A 24,001-nucleotide genomic window follows, 5' to 3' on the forward strand; every position below is an offset into this window, starting at 1 on the left:
ATCCCTAGCTGCTCTTAAAATTCTTTCTTTATCTTTGGTTTTGGCATGTTTGATTATAATGTGTCTTGGTGACTTCCTTTTAACATCTACCTTATGTGGAGTTCGATGAACATCTTGGATAGATATCTTCTCATCTTTCACAATATCAGGGAAGTTTTCTGCCAATAAATCTTCAGCAATTCTCTCTGTATTTTCTGTTATCCCTCCCTGTTCTGGGACTCCAATCACTCGTAGGTTATTTCTCTTGATAGAGTCTCACATGATTCTTAAGGTTTCTTCATTTTTTTGGAATTCTTTTATCTGATTTTTCTTCAAATATATTAGTGCCAAGTGATTTATCTTCGAGTTCAGAAATTCTGGCTTCTACTTGCTCAATTCTGCTCCTCTGACCTTCTATTGAGTTGTCTACTTCTGTAATTTTATTGCTAATCTTCTGAGTTTCTGATTGATGTCTGTCTATGGGTTTTTCCAGCTCATTAAACTTTTCATTATGTTCCTGAATAATCTTTCTAATTTCTTCAATTACTTTATCTGTGTGTTCCTTGGCTTGTTCTGCGTATTGCCTCATTTCCTTCCTGATGTCTTGAAAGGTTCTGTATATTAATCTTTTGTATTCTGGCTCTGGTAATTCCAGGAATGTACTTTCATCTAGAAGATCCCTGGATTCTTTGTTTTGAGAGCTTGTTGAGATGATCATGGTCTGTTTCTTTAGTGACTTAATATTGACTTTCTCCGAGCCATCTATAAGTTATTATATTAGTTTATGCTTGCTCACTGTGTCATAGCTTCTTGCTTTGTTTTGTTTTGGTATACCCAAATGGGTTGCTTGAGTGAGCTAGCTTGATTATTTTCGCCTTTGGAGCTCTGATGTCCTGTACCCAGATGGCTAGAGCTGTTATCAGGTATATCAGTCTAGGAGTCCATTCAGTTTTCTTGTATGACTTCAGCTCAGGTTTCCAGGTAGCTGATCATCAAGTGCATGGTACAGGCTCTGTCCTACAGTCTTAGAAGGGCAGGAGTGATTGGTGTATGTACTGGTATCTGATTGCAGCATGCTCTGAACGAGGCAGGGGGCTGAGAACGAACCACCAAGTGTCTCTGAGGAAAGCACGTCCCATTCCCTAGAGCATGCAGGTGGGTGGGTTCTGCAGAGGGACCATGGGCACCCAAAGTTTTTGGCTGTAAGGACTGGGAGGTATCAGTTATCCTTGGATCTCAGTCACGGGTGGCTGGGTGACCTGAGTGGAGCTACCAGTCCTTAGGCCCCTGATGTGGGTAGGTGAGGACCTTGTTTAATAGGCAAAGCAATGTCAAACATCAAACACCCACCTCTCCACCGCACAGCTGAAACGGTTGGAGTCTGCCAACAAGGGCGTATTCTCCCAAAATAGGCCCACACGGGTACATGCAGTGGGGAAAGGTGCTCAAAGTCCACAGATTACTTATGCCTGGATGGGAGCCGCTTCTGTCCTGAGCTCCTGTGGTTAGTGGAGGTGGCAAATTATCTTTTCCCCCAATTGCAAATTCTTTCCTTCTCCAAGGCCGGGGGGATGGCTCTAAGTGCTCAACAGGGCCTACCTCAGGCCCAGGAAATTCAGCCGCTGAAGTTGGCTTGTGGGTGGGGGGATGCGGTAAAATATATGCAAAAAAAAAAAAAAAATGCAAGTACTTAGCTTTTGCCGAGGGCACCGTTCTTCTCAGGTTCTGAAGGTGTGAGTAGGCTGTGTGGCTGGCTGCTTCTCCCTGAGGAAACTGCGGCCAAAAGCTAGTATCAGCATGCCGCTGCCACCACTCTGGGAATGGTGCCTGAGGGCCCCCCTGCGATTCAGGTCCGGTAACTCCTCTCCTCTTCTGAACAGTCTCTTCCTCCCCCTGCCCCTCAATTCATTTTCTAAGCTTGCCTTTGAAGCTCAGGGCTCCCAGCTTGTCACAAATATACCCGTTTCACTTGTTTTTTTCGGGTCTTTCTTGTAAAGAGGGCTCGCCTGAAGCGGCTGTCTATTCCACCATCTTGGCTCTGCCTCCTCCACAGGGTTTCTAAGGAGTGGGCTGGTAGATTCAAACTCCTAACCTTTTGGTTAGCAGCATGAGCTCCTAACCACTGCACCGTATTCATATAACAGAATAATTGTTACATAAATTAAAAAAAGGCCTGACTGACATTCCAGTCATAGGTAGCATGAAGATTCTCAGAAAAAAGTAAAAAAAGAAAGAAACAGGGAAAGATACAAATAAACAAAACACAAAGAGCATAATCTCTTGAGGGATATGCAAAATCACCCAAGGAATCTTCTGAGGTTATACGAACACCATCAACATTTAGATGTATCTCTCAGAGAAGTGTTCGTCACCGCTCCTTCTCTCAAACTTTGAAAAGGATTGCCATGCTAAGAGCTATTCCTGACAGAAGTGTTTTGTATCCCTTTCATATATAGAAAAGGACAAAAGATTGATAGCCACAGGATTAAATGGATTTTTAACTACTGAGTTTTCTATATACTATAAGCCAGGCGCTCCTTGGAAACTCTATGGGGCAGTTCTACTCCGTCCTTTAGGGTCGCTATGAGTCAGAATCGACTCAAGGGCACTGGGTTATAAACCATTACTTTTCATTTATAGGCTTGACCCAATAGTTGGGTAGGATATGAATTCAGTGGCTTGTAAACAACATTTTAAAATACATAATAGGGTATAACAGACCAAAAAAGAATAAAATCAAATTGAAAAGAAAATATCAAAGTATATTGCCTTCAGTAAAGATAAGTATTGTTTCATAAAACTTTTGTTTTGGTTATGTGTGTGTGTTTAGTTGCGATGTAAAATGTATTCCTTATCATGGCCGTGATCAAAAGCCTTTGAAACACTCTGCTTGTTATGGAGTGAATTGTGTCCCCCCCAAAATATGTGCTGAAGTCCTGGCCCTTGTACCTATGAATGTGATCCTGTTTGGAAATAGGGTTTTTCTTTATTATGTTAATGAGATCATACCAGGTAGGGTGGGTCCTAAACCTAATCACTTCTGAGTTATAAAAAGAGCAAAATAGATACAGAAATACAAATGGGAAAGGCAGACACCAAGGAATGCCAAGGAACGCCAAGGGACTCAAGGGTCTAGGAAGGACTTCTCGCCAGAGCTACCCTCTGAATTTAGACTTTTAGGTTTCTGAACCGTGAGAAAATAAATTTCTGTTCTTATGAAGTCTGTAATCAAGTCTTTTTTAAATTTTTCATCTTCTTATTATTGAGTTGTGAGAGTTCTTTATATATTCTAGACATAAATTCTTGTTCAGATATATGTACTTCAATTTTTTTTTCCAGTCTGTGGCTTTTATTTTTATTTTCCGAATATTATTATTTGAAGAGCAAGAAGTTTTAATGTATTTCTTCTTTTATGGCAGTGTTTTCTGTTTTGTAAGAATTTTTTGCCTACTCCAAAGTGGTGAATGTTTTTTCTTCCTTTTTTTTTTTAAGAAGTTTTGTAGTTTCAGCTTTCATATTTAGATTTATGATACATTTCTAATTAATTGTTGGGTGTGGTATGAGGTAGTATTTGGGGTTCATTTTTTTTTTTTTCCCTGCACGGACACCTCGTTGTTCCAGCACCATTAGCTGGAAAGACTATTCTTTCCTTATTGAATTACATGCATTAGTATATAAATTTTATAACCAGCTTATTAATTGTTTCAAAAAAAGCTGGCTAGAATTTTGATTAGGACTATTTTAAATTTTTTAATCAATTTTATTAGGACTACTTTGAATCTTTAGATCAAAAATCTTTGAAACTTTAGATCAATGGGCATCTCAACAATATTGAGATTTCCAATCCCTAAATGTGGTATGTCCTGGGCACTGTAGATGTTACTTTATTGTCTTTTGAGTCTCCATTGTTTTGATGAAAAGCCCGCCTTAGTTACTTTTCTTATTATTCATTTATAATATCTTTTGTAATCTGATAGCTTTCATGATTTTTTATTTTCAGTAGTTTGACTATGATGTGTGTGTGGTTTTCTTTGTGTTTTCCTTGAGTTTGTTGCAATTCTTGAATCTGAAAATTGTTGTATTTTATTAAAATTTGGGATGATTCTAGCCACAATTTCTTCAAATATTTTTTCTACCCTATTTTCACTCTCTTCTTTTGCTGGAACTCCAATCACATGTATGGTTGACTATTTGATATTGGCCCACATGTTCCTGAGGCTCTGTTAAACTTTCTCCAATATTCAGTCCTCTATTCTTCAGATTAGATATTTTCTATTGATCTGTCTTTACGTTAAGGAGCCCTGGTGGTGCAGTGGTTAAGTGCTTGGCTGCTAACAGAAAGGTCGGCTGTTCAAACCCACCAGCTGCTCTGTGGGAGAAAGATGTGGCAGTCTGCTTCCGTAAAAATTACAGATATACTTTGTCCTATAGGGGCGCTGTGTGTTGGAATTGACTCAATGGCAATGGGCTTGGTCTTTAAGTTCACTGACCCTTTCTTCTGCCCTTTCCAGTTTGCTGTTAAGTCTATCCAGTGAATTTCTCTTTAGGTTTTTGTACTTTTTGGTTCTAGGAATTTCATTATTTTTAAAATAGAAGCTTTATTAAGCCATAATTAAAAAAATAAACCCATTGCCGTTGAGTCAAATTCCGACCCACAGTGACCCTATAGGACAGAGTAGAACTGTCCCATCGAGTTTCCAAGGAGCGCCTGGCGGATTGGAACTGCCGACTCTTTGGTTAGCAGCCGTAGCACTTAACCACTCTGCCGCCAGGGTTTATGTGCCATAAATTAATTCAGTGGTTTTTAATATATTCACACAGTTGTGTAACCATCACCACTATTTAATTTTAGAACTTTTTTTTAAATCACCCTAAAAAGAGACTTCAGGCCCATTGGCAGTCATTTCCATTCCTCCCTCTTTCTAGTACCTGGAAACCACTAATCTACTTTCTGCCTTATGAATTTACGTGTTCTGGACATTTCATATACATTATATGGTCTTTTGTGTCTGACTTCTTTCACTTAGCATAATTTTAAAAAATTTTATTGTGCTTTAGGTGAAAGTTTACAGCACAAATTAGTTTCTTCTTCAAAAATTTATGCACAAGTTGTTTTGTGACGTTGGTTGCAATCCCCTCAATGTGTCAGCACTTTCCCCCTTTCCCTTCCCACCCCAAGTTCTCCGTGTCCATTCAGCCTAATGTTTTTAAGGTTCATCCATGTTGAAGCATGTCTCAGTACTTCATTTATCTTTATGACTGAATAATATTCCACTGTATGGGTATGCCACATTTTTTTTACCCATTCACTTGGGTTGTTTCCACTTTTGGCTATTATGAATAATGCTGCTATGGACATTCATGTACAAGTTTTGGTGTGGGCATGCATAGGTTTTTAATTCTCTTGGGGGTGCACCTAGGAGTGCAATTGCTGGGTCATATGGCAACTCTATGTTTCAATTTTTGAGGAACTACAGACTGTTTTCTAAAGTGGCTGCACCACATTACATTTCTATCAGCAATGCACGAGGGCTCCAATTTCTCCATATCCTCACCAGTACTTGCTATTGTCCATATTTTTTATTATAGTCATCCTAGTGGGTGTGAAATGGTATGTCATTGTGGCTTTGATTTGGATTTCCTAATTACTAATGATGTTGAGCATCTTTACGTGTGCTCAATAGCTATTTGTATATCTTCTTGGAGACTAGTCTATTCAGATCCTTTGATCATTTTTTAATTAGATTATCTTTTGTTATTGAGATGTAGGCATTGTTTATATATTCTGGATATCAAACCCTTATCTTCTGTATTATTTACAAATATTTTCCCCCAATCTGTGGGTTGTCTTTTCACTTTCTTCATGGTGTCATTTGAAGCAGAGAAGCTTTATAATTTGATGAAGTCAGTTTACATATTTTTGCTTTTGTTGTTTGCACTTTTGGTGTCATATTTAAGAAACCATTGCTTAATCTACAGCCATACGGATTTACTCCTATGCTTTCTTCTAAAAGTTTTGTAGTTTTATTTGTCACAATTAGTTTTGTGATCCACTGTGAGTTAATTTTTGTGTATGGGGGGAAAGAGTCCACATGAAAATGTTGAGAAGACTATTCTTTCCCCGTTTATTGATACCCTTGTCAAAATTCAGAGGTTTATTTCTGGACTCCTAATTCTACTCATTGGTCTGTTTGTCCATCGTTATGCAGTACCACGCTGTATTGATTATTGTAGCTTTGTTGTAAGTTTTGAAGTCAAGAAGTGTGAGTCTAATTTCATTTCTTTTTGTTCTAATTTGTAGTTTTTATTTCTGTTCAGAGTTTCCCTATCCTTTCTCTCATTAAATCCATATTTATCTTTAATTATTATAACTTCCTTATATTAGATGTTTAAATTCTTTGTTAAATCCAAAATTTAGACGATCTTGAGATAGATCTTTATTGCCTGCTTTTTGTTTTTACTATTGGTCACATTTTCCTGTTTCATTGCACGTCTAGTAAGTTTTGATGGCATACTGGACATTGTGAATGATACATTAAAATCTATTATCTTCCTCAGAACAGGTTTTTTACCCACTTCTTGCAGGCAGTTTAATTCCTGGCTTATCACTTCGAACTTAGGCTTGATTTTCTACTTTGTTAGGGCTTATTTGTGAAATTCCAAGGTATTTCACAAGACTCTAACTTAGTAGGATTCAACCCCTAAACTCTGTCTCCCCTGTTGATCTTTTTAGGACTTTTTGTTTGTTTGTTTCTTTGTTAAGGCAGGTCTTGATTAAGCCTTTATTTAGGGCATGGTTCTTACTCCTAAAATTAGGTTTCTGGTGTGTCAGCTGCGTATGGAGTGTTAGGGTATGTTAATGAAGTCTTGTTACTCTGACTGGGATGGAACTTCAGCTTCAACATCTCCCAGTACTGTTTGACCTCTAGTATCTCTGTTCTTTTCTCAGTTTTGTAGCAGCCTCTCTCTGTATGTACATACAGTGATATACATATATATATACTATATCTCACCCAATGCATGTGAAGCCTAGCTCTCAGCCAAGAGCTTATGAGGGATGAGGGATCCCCACACAGCCTGAGGGGCCCTTCATTTGCACACATCCTTCCTCTCTTGTGCTCTGCCTCATAATTTCCAGCCACCTTAGCTGCTCCAAACTTTGATCTCTGCTTCTTCAGTTCAGTGGGATCTCCTTGCTCTGCCTGGACTCCAGTTCCCTGTACCCAGTCAAGAACTTTTCCTCATGGGGCTAAATTTGTGAGACTCCTTTCTCTCAGGGATTGCACTCTTGTGCTGCTGGTTGTTCAATGCCTGAAAATGGTTAAGTCATATATTTTATCCAGTCTTCTTGTTGTTTATGGTAGAAGGTCAACTCCAGGACCAGTTATTGTATCATTACCGGAAGCAGGAGATCTTGTCAGCCAGGCTTTTTTTTTTTTAATTGTGCTTTAGATGAAAGTTTACAGCTCCAGTTAGTTCCTCATACAAAAATTTATACACATAATGATTTGCAACATTAGTTGCAATCTCCGCAATGTGACAGTACATTCCCACTTTCCACTCTGGGTTTCCTGTGTCCATTTGACCAGTTCCTGTCCCTTCCTGCCTTGTCATCCTGCTTTTGGACAAGAGCTGCCCATCTGGTCTCGTATACCTGATTGAACTAAGAAGCACATTCCTCAAGTGTATTATTTTTTGTTTTATACTCCTGTCTAATCTTTGTCTGAAGAGTGGGCTTCAAGAATGGTTTCAGTTCTGGGTTAAGACTGTGTCCAAGGGCCATAGTTTTGGAGGTTTCTCCACTCTCTCTCAGACCATTAAGCCTGGTCTTTTTACATGAATTTGAGTTCTGTTCTACATTTTTCTCCTACTCTGTCTAGGATGCTCTGTTGTCTTCCCTGCCAGGGCAGTCGTTGGTGGTAGCTGGGTACCATCTAGTTCTTCTGGGCTCAGGCTGGTGGTTCTCTGGTTCATGTGGTCCTTTAGTTCTTTGGGCTAGTATTTTCCTTGCATCTTTGACTTTCTTCATTTTCCTTTGCTCCAAGTGGGATGGGACAAATTAACGTATCTTAGGTGGCCACTCACAAGCTTTAAGACCCCAGAACCCACTCACCAAAGTGGGGTGTAGAACATTTTCTTAATAAACTTTGTTTCGCCAATTGACCTAAATGTCCCCTGAAGCTACGGTTGGTTCCCAGGCCCCAGCCCCAGCTACTCTGTCCCTCAAAGTGTTCGGATGTGTCCAGGAAACTTCTTAGCTTTTGCTTTCAGCCAGGCTTTTAATTAAAAAATATTTTGTTCCCGAATAGTTTCAGATGTAGTCCATTAGCAACGGGCAAAATGACAGAGCCCTCTAATGTTAATTCAAAAGTGATCCTCGTATTTTAGAAAAGAGCATTGTTTTATTTGCTTATTTACAATGAGAATCTAAGATTCTGATCTTAATTCTTGTTCTGAGGGACAATTTGATTTTGCAAGTACCTTCAGGAAAAGCCAAAATTTTTCTTTATAAACAAATTTGTGTTTGCTTTGCAAAGTTCTAGAATTCTATACCACAAAACATAGAAGAGGTGACTTTGCTCAGAAATTCCTCTCTGCTCATCTTTTCTCCATTCCTATTTTTTCCACCTACTCTTTCATTGAACCCCTGCTAAGTGCCAGGCTGTGCTAAGGGTCAAAGAAGGGTCAAAGCGATATCCAGCCCCTGGCTTGGAGTATCGTTTCCCACCTCCGGTGTGCAAAAATGTGAGGGGATTGTTAAATTTGTCAGAGAAGTTTAGGAAAGGCTCGACTGAGGAAGATTTTGAAGTATGAGTACCTGAAGTGGATAGTATTTCAATGGACTGAGTTATTGCACTTGTAAGTAGTAATTTATTATTATCCACTCTGATAGTGAAGGGTACTATATTAGTTAGGGTAATGATCAGCTAGCTGCTGTAACAAATAGACTAAAAAATGAGTAAAACACAACAGTTCACTTCTTGCTAATGACAGTAATAGTCCTGGGTAGGTAAACAGGTTGGCAGGGTGGCTCCTTTCCATACTGCTATTCAGGGACCCAGGGTGATGGAGGCTCTGCAGACTTCAACTATGACTTCCAAGATGGGCTTAAAAGGTGCCATTCAAGTTATTTGAAAGAGGAAAAGAGCATGCATGGGAGATTTCTATGGGACAGGCCTGGAAGTAGCACTTGTTACTTCTGTTCACATTCCTTTGGCTAGAATTCAGTCTTATGGCCATCTCTAATTGCAGGAGAGGCTAGGAGATGTGGTCTAGCTGTGTGTTTGGGAAGAAGGGGAGAACATAGATTTGGGTACACAGCTAGTAGTCTCTGTCATAGAAGCCTATCAAAAATAATTTTTGTCTGGCATATTCACACTTAGTAAATTGTATTAGAGTTAACAGGTTTACACATTTGCCTCCCCAAATGGGCTGTGAGATCTTCATTCTTCTTTATATCTCTAACACTCCGCATCCAAGACAAAGCAGGGTATATGTTAAATGCTAATTTAATGGTTTTTGAATGAATGTGTGCCTTAATAGTGAGCTGGTATGACAGTTGTTGGCTAACAGATTCAGTTACTACTTGAGGCTGCTCCTGGAATGTCACATATCTATGTTGTCAGCTTAGAGAATGATGCTTGTCTTTCTGTTTGTTATGGCAGGTAGACATGCCTCTAGTCAGTCTATAAAATATATCAAACCATGGGCACAATTAAACACATCTCACAGCATTCAGCATTTGAATTTACTTGGACTGTGTAGAATCTATTCCTACCCTTTCTGATTCTCAGGTTGGTATTATGACCAAGGCTCTAATGAATGTTTCAGAAGTCAGGGAGCCAAACTGAAGCTGCTTAAGTGGAGGGCCCTGCATCTGGTTGAGACACATACTACTTCCATACACTGTGGGCCAAAGCATGCTCATGGGTTGCCAGGCATGGTAGTTTTTCTTCCTTATCCAGTAGCAGGCTTCCTTTGCTCCTGGGTTCATGCAGCACTCACGTTTTTTATCCTTTTTTTTTTTTGTGGTGAAAATATATGTAATAAGACATTCACCAATTAGACAATTTTTACATGTGTAATTCAGACAAACAAATCTGTCTTGGAGGAAGTACAGCTGGAATGCTCCTTAGAAGTGAGGATGGTGAGGCTTCATCTCACATACTTTGGACATGTTGTCAAGAGGGACCAGTACCTGGAGAAGGACATCATACTTGGTAAAGTAGAGGGTCAGCAAAAAAGAGGAAGACCCTCAATGAGATGGATTGACACAGTAGCTGCAATGATGGACTCAAGCATAGCAACAATAGGCTCAAGCATAGCAACGATTGTGAGGATGGTGCAGGACTGGGCAGTGTTTCATTCTCTTGTTCATAGGGTTGCTGTGAGCCAGAACTGACTTGATGGCACCTAACAACAACAACAACATAATTCAATGATATCAATTATATTCTTCATGTTGTACAATCATTATCCCTATCATTTTCCAAATTATTCACCACCATAAAAAAAAAAAAGTTTTTTTTTTTTTTATTAACAAAAGCTCAATGACCCCTAAGCAAAAACTTCCCTCTGCCCTCCTCCCATACCAGGTAACCCCTAATAATCTTCATATATATTTGCTTATTTCATATAAGCGGGATCATACAGTATTTGTAATTTTTAAATTATTTTTCTCAGCATAATGTTTTCAAGAATCATCCATGTCGTGGTTTTGATTTGCATTTTTTTTAATGGCTAATGACTTCGAGCCTCTTTTCATGTGCTTGTTGGCCATTTGAATGTATTCTTTGGTGAAATCTTTGTTCAAGTCCTCTGCCCACTTTTCGATTGGGTTGTTTGCCTTTTTATTATTAAGTTTTAGCACCCACATTTTTAACACTCAGGCCAAGGCAGTTCTCCAGTTGTAAATTTTTATCCCCACTGTGCTAAGTGGCACTTCATTTTTTTTGCTAAGATTATCTTGTTCAAGTTCTAGGGGGTGCTCTTTCTTCTAATATTTCAGGATCTTTTGACTAGATCTGTTCTCACCTCTGTGACACTGTTAGTGATTCTGTAGACCAATGATCTCAATCCTCGCTGCACTATAGAATCACCCAGGCAAATCAAGTTCAAATCTGTGGAGATGCAACCCAGGCATCAATAATTTAAGCTTAAGTGATTCCAGTGTGCATCCGGGGTTGAGAACCACTCTGTGTCTCTATTTGCCCTCACCTTTCTTAACTGCTGAATCCTAATATTTTAAGACTGGGTGCCCCTGGCAGGCTCCCATTCTCCCACGGAGTAGTTCTCATATGCTTATGCTTTCCCTTCTCCAAGACTACGTCTCCTACTTCTGTCCTTGTGATGTGGTGATCAGAACTTCATTGATGGCAAGTAAGGAGGTATAGTAATTTTAAGTAAGAGCAATCTGTTTCGGGGCCAGGCCACAGCAGCCTAGTAGAGGTTGAGTTATGAGGGGAAAAAGTATCTTGTAAGCTTTGCCCCCACTAGTTATTATGGGATCTCCAAAAACCAAAAAACCAAACCCATTGCTGTCGGTTCAATTCCAACTCATAGCCACCCTGTAGGACAGAGTAGAACTGCCTTACAGGGTTTCCAAGGAGCAGTTGGTGGATTCAAATTGCCGACATTTGGTTAGCAGCCAAACACTTAAAATCTGGCCCAGTAATTCTGGGAGCCCCAGGGGAGTCTCAAGTGTGCTCACGAACAATTCTAGCTTCTACATGGTTTTACCCTAAATGGTTTTACCAGTGTACTTGGTGCTTACTGTTGAGACTTGCCTCTTCTCAGAGCTGTGTAAAAGCATTTACCTTGCCCCTAAAACTGATTATGTGCTAGGCCCTGGACTAGGGGTTAAGGACCCAGTGATGAACAAGAGAGACACTGTACCTGTACTTAAGGAGAGTACAATCTAGCAGATGAAGCTTACTGTCTATGTCGTATAAATTTACTCGTATCAGTTAACAAAGGCGTAACATAGGGAAAATTTATGAGTAATACTTACAATCCATAAATATATTTGGAATTTTTCATAAAATTCTCCAGTTCATTGGTATCCCTCACATCTGCTAATTTTTTTTTTTTTTTTTAATGACCCCAGCATCTCACCCAGACCTGGGGACTCAGTGGCCTAAGAATGGGAGTTATGATTGGAAGAACTACCTCGGGATTTAATGTTAGATCAAGTCCACTTTGGGCAACAGAAACATGTTCCACTTTCTATGAAGAGATGGAAATAAGAAAGAGATCTTTAGTTTTGGTTAACCAGGAGAAAGAGATGGATCAGAGATGGGAGATGCTTGGGGTCAGGGAGGGGTATGAGGGACATTGAGGGAACCTACCAAATACCCCCAGTACAGAAGTCAGTCAGCTTCCTTTAGGTGGTGTGTGTGTGTGTCTGTGTGTGTGTGTGTGAGTGTGTGTGTGTGTGTGTAGAGGGACCGAGGGCAGGATTATATTTTGTTCACCGTGGAATCATCATATTCTTTTGTGTCAACATTCTTGCAAAACAGGTTGTAATTAACTAGCTAACAGAACAGTTTTGACCAATTATGTTGTAGACTGGTTACTTCCTTCTTCATGACATACAGGAAGGGACATTTATGCCTTAATCTCATTAGCCACACTCCAGACCATAGTGTAGGATGGGCTGCCAATGGGTAGCTTTCGTTTGGGCAACTCATTGAAGTTCTAATCTGTGAAATTCTTCTTTGAGGGAAGCACTTCCTAAAATGAATTTCTTATTAATTTCTTGTCCTTTATTCTAAGTTTTAGGATTTTGGGACTTGTCTTAGGCTGGATTTTCTAGAGAAGCAAAACCAATGAAATGTATTTGTATGTGCATATATATGTACAGAGAGAGAGAGAGATTTAGCTCAAGGAAATGGTTGTAGAGACTGGCAAGTTCCAAGTCCATGGGTCAGGCATCAGGCTGGAGGCTTCTCCTGACTTGTGTAGTTACAGGCTGCTGGCTCACAGCTGTGAAGGCTGACGAATCCAAGATGGGCTGGTGAGATGGCAGGCTGCTGGCCCAAGTACCAAGGGCTTGAGGTCAGATGCTGATAAGCTGAATGCAGAAGCCAGAGCAGAGCAAAAGCCAGCAAGCTTTGCCAGAAAGTCCACATATTTTGGATAGAAGCCACACTCCCAAGGAAACTCCCTTACAACTGATTTGCTACTCACAGCAGATCCCATCATGGAGGTGATCACATTATATTGGATCTCATCATAGAGGTGATTACATCACTGTATGACTGCCATACTACATCATAACTGTCAAACCACTGAGCCTCACCACCCAGACAACTTGACACACAACCTTAATGATCACAGGCCTGAACATTGACTATAAATCCTATTTATAAAAAGACTTTTATTAAGGGGTGAAGGATGTTAAGAATGTCCAGCTATGAAGGGACGGATCAAATTGTCTTGGCAGCCCCCCTTCCTTTTATGCAATATAGCTTAGTGGTTATAAGTGCGAATTGTGAGTATGTCCCTTACTAGCTGATGACCTTGGGCAATTTACCTGAGCTCTCTATGCCTCAGTTTTCTCATTAGTAAAATGGGGACAACACTAGTACCTATCTCATAGGGTTATCATGAAGATAAAATGAGTTGATACATGTAAAGTGCTTTGAACAGTGCCTGGAACATGTAAGGTGTTAGGTTTTAGTGTTGTCATTGTTGGTGGTATCGATGTTCTGATGATGATGGCAGGTCTGTGTTCAGTTCAGCACAGGGGAATTCATCCTGTTTCAAAATTCATAAGAAAGGATTCTGTAATTTCTTACCTATTACCTCCAAACATTTATCAAGCACCTATCGCATCCAACGTCCTATGCTAGGAATACCAAAAAAATCAAACCAAACCCGTTGCCGTTGAGTTGATTCTGACTCATAGCGACCCTATAGGACAAAGTAGAACTGCCCCATAGGGTTCCCAAGGAGCGCCTGGTGGATTCCAACTGCTGACCTTTTGGTTAGCAGCCATAGCTCTTAACCACTGCACCACCAGGTTTTCCGTGCTAGGAATAAAAATGTATAAAACACAAGTTTTATACATTTTCCGTGCTAGGAATAAAAATGTATAAAACACAAGTTCTTGAGGACTTCCCTAAGCAGTAAGGGAATGCTTGGGGTAGGAGCCAGACTTAAGCTGTGTGGAACTCAGACAAGTGGAGAGAACATTCTAAGCAGGGATAACTGTACCAGCAGAGGCACAGAAATGAGAATCTGTTTGGGGAGTGGTTTAGCTAAAGAGAAATGTTCTTATCTGATAGAAGGATTAGGTAGCAGAGATATGTAACAACTGCGTATGAAAGTCTTTGAATGCCAAGCTGTTTGTAATTTTTTCTCAAGGTAATGGAGGTTTTTGAGCAGCAGGGTGACCAGTGGAATAAACATTTTATGAAGGGTAATCTGTAGCAAAAAAGGAGTTAGGAATCTGTCCATCCATCCATCCATCAATCCATGCACCCATTTTTCCTTTCTTCCTTCATCTGTCACCCCACTCTAGCCAGGGTGATCTTTCTTTCTTTTTTTTTTTTCTTTAATTTTTATTGTGATTTAAGTGAAAGTTTACAAATCAAGTCAGCCTCTTATACAAAAATTTATATACACCTTGCTATATACTCCTAGTTGCTCTCTCCCTAATGAGACAGCACACTCCTTCCCTCTACTCTTTATTTTCATGTCCATTCAGCCAGCTTCTGACCCCCTCCACCCTCTCATTTCCTTTCCAGACAGGAGCTGACCACATCTACTTGATCCAAGAAGCTCACTCCTCACCACTATCATTTTCTATCCCTCAGTCCAGTCCAATCCCTGTCTGAAGAATTGGTTTTGGGAATGGTTCCTGTCTTGGGCTAATAGAAGACCTGGGACCATGACCTCTGGGGTCCTTCTAGTCTCAGTTAGACCATTAAGTCTGGTCTTTTTACGAGAATTTGAGGTCTACATCCAACTGCTCTCCTGTCACTCAGGGGTTCTCTGTTGTGTTCCCTGTCAGGGCAGTCATTGGTTGTAACTGGGCACCATCTAGTTCTTCTGGTCTCAGGCTGATGTAGTCTCTGGTTTATGTGGCCCTTTCTGTCTCTTGGGCTCATAATTACCTTGTATTTTTGGTGTTCCTCATTTTCCTTTGCTCCAGGTGGGTTGAGACCAATTGATGCATCTTAGATGGCTGCTTGCTAGCATTTAAAACCCCAGATGCCACTCTCCATAGTGGGATGCAGAATGTTTTCTTAATAGATTTTATTATGCCAATTGACCTAGATGTCTCCTGAAACCATGGTCCCCAAAGCTCCGCCCCTGCTACACTGGCCTTCGGAGTGTTCAGTTTATTCAGGAAACTTCTTTGCTTTTGCTTTAGTCCAGTTGTGCTGACCTCTTCTGTATTGTGTGTTGTCTTTCCCTACACCTAAAATAGTTCTTATCTACTATCTAATTAGTGAAAACCCCTTTCCCTCCCTCCCTCGCTGCTGTTGTAACCATCAAAGAATATTTTCTTCTCTGTTTCAACTATTTTTTGAGTTCTTATAATAGTGGTCTCATAAAATATTTGTCCTTTTGCAGCTGACTAATTTCACTCAGCATAATACCTTCCAAATTCCTCCATGTTATGAAATGTTTCACAGATTCATCACCGTTCTTTACTGATGTGTAGTAATTCCATTGTTGGAGTATACCATAATTTATTTATCCACTCATCTGTTGATGGGCACCTTGGTTGCTTCCATCTTTTTGCTATTGTAAACAGTGCTGCAACGGACATGGGTGTGCATATATCTGTTCTTGTAAAGGCTCTTATCTCTCTGGGATATATTCCAATGAGTAGGATTACTGGATCAAATGGTAGTTCTGTTTCTAGTTTTTTAAGGAAGCACCAAATCGATTTCCAAAGTGGCTGTACCATTTTACATTCCCACGAGCAGTGTATAAGTGGTCCAGTCTCTCCACAACCTCTCTAACATTTATTATTTTGTGTACTCTAGATTAATGCCAACCTTGTTGGAGGGAGATGGTATCTCATTGTTGTTTTGATTGCGTTTCTCTAATGGCTAATGATTGTGAGCATTTCCTCATGTATCTGTTAGACACCTGAATGTATTCTTTAGTGAAGCACCTGTCCGTATCCTTTGCCCATTTTTTAATTGGGTTATTTGTCTTTTTGTAGTTGAGTTTTTGCAGTAGCGCATAGATTTTAGAGATCAGACACTGACTGGAAATGTCATAACTAAAAATTTTTTCCCAATCTTTTTACTCTTTTGGTGAAGTCTTTGCATGAGCATAGGTATTTGGAGGGTGGTCTTTCTAACGTAGTTCTAATCATGTTGCTCCCCTGCTTAAAATCCTTCATTGTTATTAAAACTTGTGAACTCTGCATATTAATACAGAGTAATTTGGGGTGGCTACAGGGTTGGAGAGAAATATTTAGGGTCAGAAGGGAAAAACTTTTCAAAGACCAAAGATAAGAAAAAGCAATTCATCTTCTGGAAGTTGCAAGTAGTTCATCTACTCTGGAGTGTGTGTGTCTGTGAGTGTTGAGCGGGGAGGGAATAGAGGCGATGATACTGGGAAAGTTGACAGCAACAACTGGCAAAGGGCCTTGCAGGCCATGTTAATGAGTTTGCACCATAAACCAGAAGAGTCCTTTCTAGATGCTGCAGGTCTATCACATAGTTGGCCACCTACTAGGTCTATGTGGGTGGCAAAAGCAGCAGAGGAGGGAGGCACTCCTTGCCCTCAGCAAACTGACATCTGAAACAGTCAAACCAGGCCACAGATTGCAAAGGATCCTACAGGTGTAATTGCCTTTGTACCTGGAAATGCCTTTCCTCTCTTGTCCATTTGGCAGAAGCCTACTTGTCTTTTGGAGATGTACCTCAAAAGTCATGTCTTCAGGAGGCCTTTCCTGACAGCCCTAGGCAGAGCAAGAGGTCCTTGCTCATACTCCAACATTAGCTCCCCTCCTATTCCTGAAATTTTCTCCTTATTAGTCAACTTCCTCACTAAACTATGAGCACCTAGGGGTTGGGGAAAAGGACCATGTTCTCTTTAGCTTCGTATTTCCAATGTATTATGCCTTCAAATTAATAAATAACTAAGAATTTGTTTGGAATGAATAAACAGAAATGTGAAAGACTTTATATGTATGTGTATATATACATATATATTTATGGTATATATACATATAGATTTTATATATGTATATAGGAGGTAAGTCAAAAAGTATTGCTATAAAATCACAGAAACCTTTACTTAAAAAAATACCAAAATGTAAAGCTATTGTTTCTAGACATATCCTCCATCTAGGTCTATGCACTTCTAGAGGTGGTGTTTCCATCTCTCTAACTCTTCCCAGAAGAATTCTGCACTCTTCGATTAATACTGCATCAAAATGGCAGTTTTGGTATCCTCAAGGGATTCAAATTTTGTTCCTTGGAAATATTTTTTAAATTTTGGGAACAAAAAGAAATCTGAAGGGGCAAGTTCTGGGCTGTAGGGTAGATGGAGTAAAGTTCTCCAATGAAATTCTTGTAGGACAGCCCTTGCTACCCTCGAACAATGAGCAGGTACATTGTCATGATGGAAAAAAATTCCTCAGTGCAGATTTCCTGGCCTTTTTCTCACCAATGTAATTTTCAATATTCTTAAAACTTCTTCATAATAAGCCACTGTGATCGTCCTGTGTCCTTTGAGAAAATCTATCAAGATTACCACTTCGGAATTCCCCAAAACAGACACCATAACCTCCTGAGAGGTCTTCCCTTTCTTGGCTCATCTTTGAGGTCTTCCTGACCTTCCTTAAAATGCTTGATCCATCTAAAAACTGTTGTTTTATGTGGGGCAGCATTTCCATAAACTTGTTGCAAAGCTTCAATGATTTGGGAAGATGTCCACTAGAGTTTTGTTAAACATTTGATATTAGCCCTGACCCCCAAATCATTTTTTCCATGGCATAAAAAGTATCCATTTTTTTGAAGACACCCTAATGAGACTAAGACGAGTATTACTGAGAGAACTTGTCTGCTGCCATCCACTGGTCACAGAGACATGTTTAAACATGTTTTCTTTGGAATAAACTCATGCATGTATGCAACTAGAACCCGAGTAGCAATATTTTTTGACTTATTCTTATATAAATAAATGTGTGTGTGTGTGTGTGTGTGTGTGTGTGTGTGTATGGAGCCCTGGTGGCTCAGTCGTTAAGAGCTACTGCTGCTAACCAAAAGGTCAGCATTTCCAACCCACCAGGCACTCCTTAGAAACTCTGTGGGGCAGTTATATTCTGTCCTACAGAGTTGCTATGAGTCAGAATCAACTTGATGGCAACAGGTTTGGTTTAGTTTTGTGTATATATATATATATTTACAGAGAGAGAGAAAGAGAGAGCCCTGATAGCAAAGTGGTTAAGAGCTCAGGTTGCTAGCCCTATGGGGTAGCTCTACTCTGTCCTATAGGGCCACTAGGAGTCAGAATCAACTGATGGCACACAACAACAACAACAACAATGTGTATATATATATATATATATATATATGTATTTGTTGTGTGTTGTTGAGTTGATTCTGACTCATAGTGATCCCATGTGACAGAGAAGAAATACCCCATAGAGTTTTCTAGGGAATCTTTATGGGAGCAGATTGTCAGGTCTTTTCTCCCAAGAGTTGCTGGGTGGGTTCAAACTGCCAACCTTTCAGTTAGCAGCTGAGTGTGCTCTCTCTATATATAATATACATCACATATGTTGTTGTTAGGTGCCGTTGAGTCGGTTCTGACTCATAGTGACCCTATGCATAGCAGAACAAAACACTGCCTGGTCCTCCCCCATCCTTACAATCATTGTTATGCTGGAGTCCATTGTTGCAGCCACTGTGTCATTCCATCTCGTTGAGGGTCTTCCTCTTTTCCACATATGTATATGACAGGTAGGCAGTGGCCACATCATGAAGGGCCCGATATACCATACTGGACAATTTGGTCTTCATCCTCAGAACAGGGGGAAGCCACTGAATGGGAAGTAACTTCACGAGATTGTTTCAAAATAGTAATTCTAGCTGCAGTGTGAGCTGAAGGTTGGAGAGGCATAAGATTAGTGGCTGGGAGACCAGTTAGCTCTGACCTGAGTTCAAGGTAAGGATGCAAACTGTGGCCGTGTCATCATCAGGCAGGGGACAGATGGGCATTGGGGAGAGAGGACTGTTGTTAAGCCAAGGGTATAATACAAGCAGAGCTCAGGGGATGGATTGGCAAATGGCTCTTTTCATGTGTTGGAAACTGGAAGGTCATCCTTGTGAAACCTCGACCACAGAGACAGAGATAGGTGCTATTCATCAGGACCTGTGGTGTGAAAGTTGGTGTGATCAGCAGAGCCTTTTGATTCAAAGTTGAAGCCTGGAAGCTCAACTTTTGGCTGCTGTCCAGGGTCAAATTCATGCAGGAAAGCAGGGTGAGGTCTTGGCACGAGGGTTGATCCTAACCAAAATCCATCCATCCCAGGATGCCTGAGGACAGGTCCATGGTGAAGGCCTTCAAAATCTGAAAGTGCCCAGGTTTCTCTGAGGCTCCCAAGAAGTCCTGCCTGTTAACATGCCATCTCTGCCTGAAGTTCTTGTTCTTAGTCCTGCCTTTATCCCTGAGAGAGAATGGGCCCTCTGTCTCCCCTTGGGGCAGCCCTGGTTCCGGCCAGTTTTGCCAGAAGCAGTGGCCTTGAAAGACTGGTGGTAGAGGCAGCCCTGATTTCAGAAAGCTTTCTACTTCACCTTCCACTGGTTGATAATGAGACAGTAATGATGCCAAGAGGGAAACTTCGAGGAAAAGACCTGCTGTCCAGCTCCCTCAGGAAACCTTCTCCTCCTGCTGTTCTCTCTTAAAGGCTCTGGAAACCTCCTAGGGCCTGATGACTCACCTCACCCTTAGTGCCTGGTGAATCCAGTTCCTGCTCTTTCTCTGCCTAGTCTGGCCCTGCCTTGCTCTTGATTGGTCTCTTGGTCTCCTTTGCTTTGTTTTTTCACCATCAACTACTTCACGAGGTTTTCTGTTTCTCACTAGCTCTCCAGATTCTACTCCTGCTCTTCTTCCTTGTACAGAAGGCCTCTTTAAAGTGTTAAAAAGCAAAGATGTCACTTTCATGACTAAGGTGTCCCTGACCCAAGCCATGGTTTTTTCAGTTGCCTCATGTGCATGTGAAAGCTGGACAATGAAAAAGAGAGAAAAATTGATGCATTCAAATTGCGGTGTTGGTGACAAATATTAAATATACCATGAACTGCCAGAAGAATGAACAAATCCGTCTTAGAGAAATACAACCAGACAGGGAAACTAGAGTACTGGAAAGGGAACAGCCAGGAAGCAATTAAAGAAAATACTGACACATTGTAAAAAATGTGAATAACATCTCTGAACAATATGTGTAGATATAGTCAAATGAGAACCTGATTTGCTGTGTAATCTTTAACCAAAAAGACAATAAAATATTATATAAAAAAAATACAACTGGAATGCTTTTTAGAGGCAAGAATGCTTAGACTTTGGGTCATTTATTTGGACACATCAAGAAAGACAAATCGCTAGAAAAGGACATCATGTTTGGTAAAGTAGAGGACTAGCAAAAATGAGGGAAACCCTCAGTGAGATGAATTGACAGAACAGCTACAACAATGGGCTCAGACATACCAAGGGTCATGAAGACGGCACAGGACCGAGTAGCGTTTTGTTCTGTTATGCATGAGGTCTCCATGAGTTGGAGCCTACTCGATGACAACTAACAATAACAACAAAAAACAATAACAACAACAATGACCAAAATAGTAGGTGGCCTAAGCAAAAGAAGAGTGGGAGGGAAGCATGATCTAGGCAGAGAGAAGAACACATGCAAGATCCTGGGCTAGGAGGGAGCACGGTGTATTAAAGAGACCTTAAGCAGGACAGCCTGGCAGGAATGCAGAGCCAGCAGGACATGGTGAGAGATGAGGTGGAGATGTGGGCAGAAAGCAGATTATGCTGCACCTCACAGCCCAAGAGCTATGAAGCACTGGAAGTTTCTACCCATGAGGGATATGAGGGTGTCATGGCCCAATCTGCATTTGAAAGGACACTCTGGCTGTCTTGTGGAGAACAATGAAGGGGATCTAGGGTGGAGACAAAGAGACTTGTCAGAGGCTATTGTAGTAATTCAGGTGATTGAGGATGATAGCTTGGACTAGGGTGGCAGTCATGGAGGTGGTGAAAAAACAGATTTGGGAGATATTTAAGGGGTAAAATTCATAGAATTGGTTCAAATTATAAATAGGTGATTATGGAAGAAGGCTATCAAGACTGCCTCTACATTTCTGGCTTGTGGACTGAGTGGATGGTGGCACCATTGGTAGGGAAAGGGAGCACTGAAAAGGAATCATGTTGTAGGGAAGACCATAAGTTTGGCTTTCGACATACTGACTTTGAGTGGTCATCCAAAGTGAAGATGCCAAGTAGGCAGGGGAATGTATGGACTTGGTGATCAGAGGAGGATAAGGGCTACAGGTAAAACTTTGGGGCTTATCAGCATGTAGGTGATCCTTAAGCCTCAGGAGTGGATGAGAGTACCTAGGGAAAGAGAGTGTAAGGAAGAGGCCCCAGGTCCAAGCCTTGTGAAAACCCATATAATTGATCCAGGATGAGTGAGCCATGGCCCCTGCCCTCATGGCACCCACAGCCTGGAAGGGCATGTAAGTCATGGACACACCAGGAATCTGTTGTTCAAGGTGGCATGTGCTGAGAGCCAAGCTAATGAGGGAATGAAGGAGAGATTATTTCCAAATGGGGTCACACGTTCCATAGGCTGTATATGATGACCTTTACTTCTGTTTCATCTCAATTTATCTCTTCTAAGTGTCTTAAGGAATTCCCTAGAAGTGTGTTCACCTGCCCCACCCTCCCTGATGGCCAGGCTTCACTTACTTCCCCCTGCCCCCTCAGCCTTCATCTCTCTTCTCTTAAGCCAGCTCTCCTGCGACTTTCCATGTCTGTGTCATTATAACCTGGTATGTCTTTCTGGGGATTCCCTGGGTGGAGCAAACAGCTAAGCACTCGACTACCTAGCTGAAAGTTTGGTGGTTCAAACACACCCAGAGGTGCCTCAGAAGACAGGCCTGGTGATCTGCTCCCCAAAGATCACAGCCTTTGAAACCCTATGGAACAGTTCTACTCTGTACACATGGGGCCACCATGAGTCAGAATCAACTTGACAGCAACATGTCTTTCTGGAGCTGGGGTGATTGGCCGTATGCTGAGCTATAGTCATTGAGGGCAGGGGGCGGGGAGCATGAAAGCAGGACCTCAAGTCAGCTGTGATCCAAGTGTCAGAGGGCAAGCAGAGGGAGCAGCCAGAATGCCTTGGGGATGGGATTGGGGCTGGAGGTAGCACCTTTGAGGGATGGTGTCTTCTGGACAGTGTTTGACTAAAGCTTTGGGCTGACTCTGAGTCCGAGCTGCCCTGAGTCATAGTTGTGAGTCTGAAGATAGCTGCCAAGGAAGGGTGGTCCTTGGGTGAGCGTCATCTTCATCCCCTGCCCCAGTTATGTATCAGGATAGCCTTGGGCTTCCTAGGCATGTATCCAGAGCTTCGAGGCCTTTTCTGAGGAAAAGAGACCTTCTGTTCTAAGTTCTGCCCTGGTCAGTTGGGGGACAGGTATGCAGAAAGAGGCAAGAGATGATGATCCCAAGAACAGGAACCAAGGAACCAAGGAAAGAAGCCCCTCTCTTAGCATGTTGAACTGGAGGCCCCCCACTGTTGGTGTTCTGGGAAGTTACTCCATAGCCTTCTCTGCCTTTCAGAAGCTGCCCACTCTTCAAGATCCAGCTCCAGGCTCATTCCTCCAAGAAGCCTACTTTGACTTTCTAGCCTTTCTAGTCTCCCTTCCCCGTGCCTTCCCCTGACATCTACAGACTAAAAAAAGGCCACAATATAGAAATGAATTAGGAAAGTTTTCTTCTGCTGGTCACAATTGTGCATGTCAGCTCCATCTTATAAATAGATTATAAATTTCTCAAGTGCAGGAACCAAATGTTCTAGGCTTCCTGAAACTGCCCAACATACTCAGAGCTGAGCGCATAAGAGGCTGCTCAACAACTTGGTAACTGACCGGAAGTCTGTTTTGAGTTTATAGCTGGTAGCACTGTCTTTTGTCTACTCATCCCTCCCTCCCTCCCTCCCTCCCTCCCTCCCTCCCTCCCTCCCTCCCTCCGTCCATCCATCCAGCAGGTACTCAGGACTGATCCTACTGTATAAGGTGTGATTTCTGCTCACATAGAGCTTATATTTTAATGAAAAGAATAAGCTTATAATAACCATTGTTGATTGCACACCCATATGCTAATCACTGTTCTAGATACTTTGCATGCATTATCTCTCATTCTTATTTATCCTGCAAGTTTGAGATTCTCCTCATTTTACAGTTGAAAGAAGGCACAGAGTTAGCAAGTGGCAGAGCTGAGGTTAAGCCCAGATGCATTGGGCTGTTTCTCAAATGTGGGAATAGGTTGAGTCTGACTAGCTGTGAGACCTTGACAAGTCATGGGCCCTGCGTGGGAGTGTTTAATCTCTCAGTCCTCTCCAGTTCTAGCATTCTGCTATTCCATCACCAACAGGGGTCTTTCCTCTCTAGGGAGCGATGCCAGAAGCCTCCTGAATAGCACTGCCCTTCTGCTGTTTGGGCTGCTTGGGGTGGGTGAGAGAGAGCTGTAGAGCACTGATGCCTTGAGGGGGGCAGCAGGTAAGTGGGGACCCCTCAAGGGCATCAGAGGACAGCCGTCTGTTCAGAGGATGCCCCTGACCTCAGTGGACCCATTGTTGGGCCCTTTCTTGCTGTCTCCTGGAGGAGCCTGGCTGAGCTGGAATGGTGTGGGGGCTGGCCGGGGGGCTGGCCTGGGAAAGACCCTGATGCCTAAGCCACTGGCATTAGTTCAGTGTCTCTCCAGGCAGTACCTTACCTGCCCTGGCTCACCTGACGCCACCCTTCTCCTCTTGTCTGGG

General features: G+C 41.6%; 1 protein-coding gene across 1 annotated transcript in view; it reads left to right on the forward strand.

The window, feature by feature from the left end:
- The first annotated feature begins 1,776 nt into the window (after positions 1-1,776).
- The window catches only part of LOC100671277 (anoctamin-2), a 128,131-nt gene continuing 105,906 nt past the window's right edge, over positions 1,777-24,001 (forward strand). Inside the window, exon 1 of the mRNA XM_023548717.2 lies at positions 1,777-1,834. Coding sequence (XP_023404485.2) covers positions 1,777-1,834 — 58 coding nt within the window. The remainder of the gene's footprint in view (positions 1,835-24,001) is intronic.

Source organism: Loxodonta africana, chromosome 4 (assembly GCF_030014295.1).
Source record: "Loxodonta africana isolate mLoxAfr1 chromosome 4, mLoxAfr1.hap2, whole genome shotgun sequence".
NCBI lineage: Eukaryota > Metazoa > Chordata > Mammalia > Proboscidea > Elephantidae > Loxodonta > Loxodonta africana.